General features: G+C 35.0%; 1 protein-coding gene across 1 annotated transcript in view; it reads right to left on the bottom strand.

Moving 5' to 3' along the window:
* GPR158 (G protein-coupled receptor 158) overlaps window positions 1-8,231 on the bottom strand; it is a 428,886-nt gene that overhangs the window by 34,399 nt on the left and 386,256 nt on the right. Inside the window, 2 exon segments of the mRNA XM_044678198.1 lie at window positions 2,791-3,109; window positions 5,411-5,437. Of these exon segments, the coding sequence (XP_044534133.1) occupies window positions 2,791-3,109; window positions 5,411-5,437 (346 nt within the window).

The raw sequence follows: 8,231 nt of genomic DNA, 5'->3' as shown, positions 1-8,231 counted from the left end.
CCCCCTTAAATTTTGCAGCCCTCTGGCTCCCTTCTTGTAGTGATACTAACAACAATATCCTTTACATGGCTCTTAAAGCTTTACAAAACATTTTATGTACATTATCACATTTGATCCTCACAACCACACTATGAAATAAGCTCTACAATTTTACCCATTTTATAGATGAGTAAACTAAACTGAGACTGAAAGAGGCTAAGTGCCTTGCCTAAGAAAACACAGCTACTAAATGTCTGAGAAAGGATGTTAACTTCCTGATTTTGAGTGCTGTTTTCTTTTCTTTGGGGTACCTAGATGCCGTTTTGTTCAGTCCTGGATATAACTGCATCCTGGTATTGCTCTTGGATTTTCTTGATCACTGCTTCAACCGGCACTCTTTTAAATAATCACTATGATGTTTGTTGGCAGAGCTAGAATCTCCTGAATCCTTTCACTTCAACTTTTTAACCAAAAACCCCCAGTAAGCTTCCCATGATGCTTCGTTTTCTGCCACTATTGCACTGAGAATTAACACCACATCATTAAGTCTTTAATTATGTTCTATTTGCTTTAAACATGTTGCTTTTGTCCATAATTAGATTACAAATACCCTTTAGAGAATGAATACACATATGTGTACTCAAACTCATATGTGTGCATATTCCTCATAGCACTCAGCATAGTTTTGCATTAGTTAGCAGTTCTCAATAAATCCTGATGATTAATTTACCAGTAATTATTGATTGGAAAATTCATGTTCTTAATCTTAATTTAATTGATGAGTAGGATGTTATCTATATATTGCCTCTAAAAATATACAAAAAGTTCCTTTTAAAATTGTTGTCTCAATTGCATTCTTTCCAGTGGGTCAGAAATCTATTGTCCCTCACTAAAGTGATGCATCTCACTTCATGCCTTCTGAAAAACTGGCTCTTCAGCATTTCTCTAAATCAGAATTTAATTTCATAATGCTTTTGCTCCACCCTTTCCTGTGGTGGGGAGGGGAGTTTAGAGTCTCTTAAGAAACAATCAAATTCCTAATCTAGTTGCTTCAAGTTTCAGATTGGGGTCTACACTGTGTTAGAACTCTTTCCTGATTCTCCTAGTGTTAATAATCTGACCTTCCCAAGTTTTATTATATTTTATATAATTTATATAATTTATTTTAATAAGTTATATGTATACATTATATATAATTATATTAAATATATTATATATCCTATATATAATATATAATTTATATTTCCCTGTATATATACATATTCTTTCCTCCTAGTAGAAATAAAGGATTATTACTTTTCTTATTTTTGTTTTAGAATCACTCTTCTCAAATACCTTTTTCATATTAGCTACTTAATGGAACTTAAATTTCAATAACATGTTCCAACGTAGGAAGAGTTACCCAAAATTATCCAAGAATATCCCTCAAGACACTTTAAAACTGATGAATTTCAAAAGTCCAATATGGACAGGGTATGTCCTCTCCAATTGTGTTTCCAATTCCCTTGATTTTCCAAATTCTGTGAAAACAGAAAGTAAAATATGGACAATATAGGGTCTAGAATCTGCCTGGGACCTGTTGGTCATGATCATCAGATTATTTCTAGAAAGGAAAAAGAGTTCCTTCTCAGTGGAATTTCAGATTAAAACATTGCATAGCATGGAAAGAAGTATTGTCCATTCAATATGCATTTGTCAATAAATGTGGGAAGGAAAACTGCAAGGAAAGTCAGAGTTTCAAGATTTATACAAGCATGACATTCCCAAAGGAAGACTTTACTTCTATTCCCCTCTATCATGGAAAGAAAAAATAAAATTCATATTTTCTTTCATTCCTTGTGGTGTTTCTGGACATGTGATATTAAATAAATCTAATATTGATGGCTGTAATATGTAATCTTTGGCTGTTCCTAGTCTCTAAAGATTTTTTTTGCATCTTCATAAATCTGGCTCTGCCTCAACGATATATATTTACATTTCCACCTCAAGCCAAACCATTAAATGTGAATAATTTTTTTTCAAGTTCAGTTTTCCCCGGGCATGAATAGCTGCTTATGGGAAGTAGTATGACCTTGTTGTTTGGTATAAGATCTTCAGAGCATCACTAATGAAGAGTCTTTATACTCAATATAGGTCAACCATAAATTTGGCAAGAAGTTCCTTTCATGCTGATTTGGATGATTACAAAAATGCTAGTATGGTCCTCCTCTGCTGCAGGCTGAAGGCTACTCACTTGTCCCAACAAAGTAGGTTTCCCTTTGTAACATTGCAGATAGTTCTTCAAAATTAGTAAGCAGTGTAGAAAGGAAAATTCTCCATTGGTATAAACTGGTATTTATAAGTGTTTTCATTGTTCAAAGTCCTCCTTTCCAACTGATTTGATTCTACCTTATAAATGCAATTAGGATTTTTTTTGAGGGGAGAAATGTGCAAAGAATTGATTTCAAAGACATTTAGAACATCTATCTCCCGTTTGACCAATGCAGAAGAGCAATGTTTTCAGCAACTTATAACCATAATAATATATTAGAGAGGACATGGCAGGACTTGAACTCTAATCTTTCTTTTTCTGAGGTCAATTCTCCATATATTGTGCTATATAACTGAAATTAAAAGTTTTTATTCTTGTGCATTATTTCAACCCCTACTCTTTTCATAATTGAGTCTCCTTGAATTCTCCTCATGAAATAGTTAACATTAGACACGAGATCACATTTCTTAAGACTCTCAAACAAGTCATCTTTCACCATCTGAAAAGGAAAAAAGAGGGATAGCAAAATGAAAAAATAACCATAGAAAACAATCATATACCAATTGCTGTCATGTAATCCCAGCGGTCTATGAGGCACATGTTAAAGATGAGGTGGTCTGATGTTCGCCCCTGTCCAATGAGTGAGATGTGCCTCTCCAAATTTTGGGAGACAGCTGAGGTCCAACCAATGAGAAACCAAAATACGATCAGGAGAATTACTGCCAGCATCCTCATGACTCGGCCACCAGTCATATAGGGAATACGTTGAGCTGTTCGTGAAAGGAAAACCTTCAGAACCCTGGAAAAAAACAAATGACAGAAATGTTACATGGTGATCAGTGCAAAAAAAATGCAGAAATTCAATGGCACAGAGTCTTTCTAGAGGAAATTAGGACTGTGGCATTTAAAGCTGAGAGACACCTTAGAGAACTCCCTTATCTTACAAAGAAGAAAACTGGCCCAAGAGAGGCCAGGTGACTTGCTCGGTGTTATACAGTTAATAACTAGCAGAGCCAGAAATCAATCTAGGGTTCTCTATCTCCAAATTTAGTATTGTTCCTACTACATACTTGGCTACTTCAAAAACAAAGAATCTCCTCTTTTAATGCAAGAAAGATAAAATGCAGAGACTTAGATATCTCTTCTTTCATTTCATCCTAATTTCTTTTTAAATAATGAAATAGGGTGTCTTATGGGGCAAAATTTCAGGCAAGTCATAGACCCCTTTTTAGTATATTCTGTTCCCCTTTTTAGTATATTTTGTTCCTTCAGGGGAAAATATCAGGAACTTAGACAAATCTGTATGCAATAATTGATGCTTAGACAAGTCTAGCCTTTTTATTGGGATTTTTAAACAATGGAACATCACTTTCTTGGGTTTTTCTCATGCACACAATTATATGCTATCCTTAGCCTTTTGGCCCCAATTTTTCTGCAGTGGTATTATACTGAGACTGATTTCTAAAACTCATTCACAAGGCCCTTCTTCAAGAGCATTTTATATTATTGCCAAAAACAATTATGAAAATAGTCAATGGTCTAGTTAAACAGTAGCTTTATGTAATAGACCATAACATTAAGGAGCAACACTGAATCAGCACATAGATAATTGTTTCTTTTTTCTTTTCTGGGAAAAGTTCTTTACTCAGTTTAAGGAAAGATTTCATTGTGTTGCCAAAAATTATTGAAATCTTTCATTCAAAAAGAACCAAGTCTCATTTCCCAAATGCCTTTGCTTTTCTGGTCCCATTGAGTGCTGGAGAGTAACATCACTCTTTCGTCTAGTTGCTCTGTCTTCTGAACATATCAGAGTTATGAGTCAAACAAGTTGACCTGTATCTCATTCTCTGGAGATTCAGCCTAATATCTTGCAATGATCAGATTGTGAAGTGAAACCACAGAAAAATCAGGTTAAAAGAGAGGAGGAGAATCAGTGGGGGGCACTTTGCAATTATAGCATTTGAAGTGTCTTATCAAGGTTGTTTATACACTATTGGCAAATTAATAGATTGTGCCTATGTTAACTTTACTGTCCTCAACTCAATGACTTATTTAAATAATGGCTGTGGGCCATGAAGAGATTGATATTAATTCATCAAAATGGTATTATTCATCAAGTATAAGAAAACAATATTTTATCACTTCTGTATCTTTAGTTTTACTGAACATTCATTTTCTGGAATAATGAAATAATAAACAACCATGACTAGCATCTCATATAAACATATTTATGCTTTAGATGTTAAAGTGTGTTCTCTAAAGTTAAAAGCAACTGAATGACCTAAAAAAGGTATTATCCCTTCTCAAAACTGTCTGGACATTTTGTACCTCTGATTTAGTTACCCTCACTCTTATAGATTTAAAAAATTAAAATGCAAAATACTTTAAGTATTATATTTAATAAGATTTATTAAATTTAACTTGAAGCAAAAGGGAAACTAAAAGGCTAGAGTCGAGAGGGAGTTCACCCAAGCCACAAGCCTGGAAGAGAGCCTGGAAGAGAGATGAAGTCCAAACTATACATTCTACTTTGTAGTGGTTTTTGTGTGTGTGTTTTTTTATTACTCTTACCAGACTATGAAAGCACCAGCAATCTGAATTTCATGGGAAAAATCTTTAGAGAGCTTTCATATTCCCCAAATTTTCTCTTCTTCAAGCTAAATGTCCCCAATTTCTTTAATTGATTCTTATCTCACAGGAACCACAGGCTCTCTACCACCCTAATTACTCTCCACTGGCCATTTTCAGGTTTAACAATGTCTTTCCAAAATGTGGTCTTCCAAACTGAACGTAGACATCCAAAAGTAGAGTATTAAATCAAAAATTTGCTAAGTACCTTCTATGTTCTTAGCACTATTCTAAATAATGTAGAGAATGTGTACAATAATAAGTATTAGACATGTTGCTTGTTCTCAAAGAACATACAGTCTAGTTGGGGGCACCAAGAATAATACATGTGAAATAATTAGCAGGAAAAGGAGGGGAAATATGCATGATGAAAGAAACCTTGCCAGTCCTGGTTTATAATATTGCATAGAAATAGGAGTAATATGCATCCTCTCTGCCTATTCCAAATATAACACTTATTCAAAGCAAATGCACAAAAGTGTCTGGGATGCAAGGCAGTGTTTTGGACCCACCTGCTGCCTTCACTTATGCTGAAACAGAAGTGTTTCCTACCAACAATGAGCACATAAAAGACTTTGGCTTCTAGCTAGCTCTGGTGTTGCTGCTAACTAGTATGTGAACATCAGCAGGTTAGTGAATCGGAGAAGGAAACTTGAAAAATGTCTAGTCTGATCTCTTCAATAAACAAACAAAAAAGTCCAGTGAAATTGTGTTGTCCCCAAAAGGACAGATGAGTCCATAGCAAATATACAAAGAGAACTGAGGTTTTTGGATTTGCAGGTCAGAGATATTTCCTTCACTTATGCTACTTAAGAGCTCAGAGGCTCAGTTTCCTTGCTTGCAAAAGTAGGGCACCAATACCAACCCTACCTACCCCATAGGGCTATTCTGAGAATAAAATTAATTAGTATCCCAATATTAGAGTATCACAATAAAATGACTTTAGATTAATAAGCATTTGTTGAATTGTAGAAAAAGATTTGGAAGGTTTGGAAAATCTTTGTAGTTGTTTGCTTAATCCTTTAAAAAAAAAATCTCTCCTTTCTCCACATTCATCCCCAGGGGGCACTGTTGGCTCTTTCTAAGTCACTCCTGGAGTCCTCCATTGCCACCAACAGCTTCCCTTCTTCTCTAGCCCACTCCTTTCCCCTTTTTCTATTTATTACCCCTTCCCCCTGGCTTCCACACTCCTATGTGGTGGGTATTTATAATGTCCTTTCAACTTCCTTTTCTTCATTCCTTTCTCTGTTGTTTCTCCAGACTCTTCCCTTTGTTAAGAGGCTGGAACTCCACTTAGCATCGTTAACTCATTTGTTAAAGGATGCTAAATGCCATCTTGTCCAGTGTCCTCATTGTATAGATGCGGAAACTGGACCCCCAAAAGGGTTAATTCATTGATCTAAGGTCTCTGCCCTACAAAATTGTCTCTTGCTTTTCTTTTTTAAACCCTTACCTTCTGTCTTCATATAAATTCTAAGGCAAAAGAGTAGCAAGAGCTAGACAATAGCAGTTAAATGGCTTGCCCAGGCATACGCAGGTAGAAAGGCTCAATTTGAACCTGCCTTCCCAGCTCCAGCCCTGGTACTCTATCCACTGTGCTTTCTAGTTGCTCCTTCTCTTACTTTTCTGATTTCATTAAGACATACTGCTTGACCAGTCCTCAAAGTGGACCTCCCCTTGACTACCTAACAACTCTGAGATCCACTAAAGCAAAAGGGTTGCATTAACCAGTTGCCTAACCCATCTGATTTTGCCCATCGCTTAAATTATTCAGACACAAAATTGTGATTTGATCTGTGTCTTTGTGAACATGACAGGGCTTTTGAAAGAACAAATATTTATTTCCTTACAACTTTCCCTATTTCCCTTCAGCACAAAATATATTGCAGATTTCTTCCCCCTTTCCTAACTCATAATATCTAAAAAACTACATTCATTTCCTCTCACAAAAATCCCCAGAAAATCCATAGCCGTAAATGACTAGGGCTTGATATTTACATCTGCAACATTTTCTGTGTGTAAATCTCTTTACTAGTATAGATGGAAACCTCCACTCCCATCTCCACTTGCATTTTGCAGTTTTTCATCTTTCCGTAAATCTTCCATAGAAAACTCACCACACACATTGGAGGTCTTCCTCTTGTGTTTTTATATTAAATGTGTAACAGCACAATACCCTGCCTAACCATCTGTTTGCATTCTTCCTACCTGTCAGTCTAATCTTGAGAATTTTTGCCTGGTAAGTCCATTTCACCTCAGATCTTGCAATTCCTGCATAATTTTTTAAATGTTATTTATAATTGTCCCTAAGATTAAATGCAAACTTTCTGACTGGAATTTAAAGTCCTTTAAAATCTGGCTGCAGTCTGTCTCAATTGATTTCATATTCATCTCTCTTGTACACTTGGCTTTCTAGTCAAATTGGGTTATATGTAGCTCCCCCACAATGACATCTGATCTTTCATTGCTAGACTTTTGCAACAGAATCCTTAAACAGACCTGTGCTTGGATCATTGTTCTACCCTGTCATTGTCCTACCTCGATCATTTTCTACATTGACCTTTTTGAATTCTTACCACCCTTCAAGGTGGAGCTTAGATACTGCCTTCAATATGAGGGTTGTTAGTATTTTCTTTTCCTCCCATTATTTAGTGCTCTTCTCCCATCCCTTGAAATTAATTTGTGTTTACTTTGCATGTCTTTTGTATTTACTTGTATTTTCTTTAATTTTTTAAAATTTTTAAAATTTTTATTTTGAATTATTTATATATATAACATATTTTCTTCCTCAAGTAGAGTGTGATCTTCTTGGGAGCAGAGTTTATCTTATTTTTGTCTTTGAATCTCCAGTGCATAGCACAGTGCCTGATACATAATGATCCTTAATAATTGCTTTTTGAATTGAAGCTTGGACTCCTCTTTGGATTTTGTGAAGGAATTCTCTATGACATTGGTGACTACTGTAAGGGAACATATGTCTTCATGGTTTATACTTTGCTTATTTGTATTATATTTGTATTATATTTGTATTTGTATTTTTTATTATATTTTTATTATTTTTTATTGTATTTTTTCCAAATAACATATAAATATAATTGTTTTTCTGATGTTTTGTCGTCCATGTTCTTCCCTCCTTTCCCCTATATTTTACTCCTCTTTGAGGTGGCAGGCAATATGATATAGGCCACAAATATGCTATCATGCAATATATTTCCATATTCATCATGTGGTAAAAGAAGACACACATCACTTATAATAGAAAAAAACCTATGAAGGAAAGGAATTAAAAAATAATATGCTTCAATCTGCATTCATCCTTAATGTATCAGTCAAACTGGACTATTTGCTGCTCCCTATATCCAGAAGACATCCC

Source organism: Gracilinanus agilis, chromosome 5 (assembly GCF_016433145.1).
Source record: "Gracilinanus agilis isolate LMUSP501 chromosome 5, AgileGrace, whole genome shotgun sequence".
Lineage (NCBI taxonomy): Eukaryota > Metazoa > Chordata > Mammalia > Didelphimorphia > Didelphidae > Gracilinanus > Gracilinanus agilis.
The sequence above is the reverse complement of the archived record's forward strand: the minus strand, read 5'-3'. Positions and strand labels throughout refer to the sequence as shown.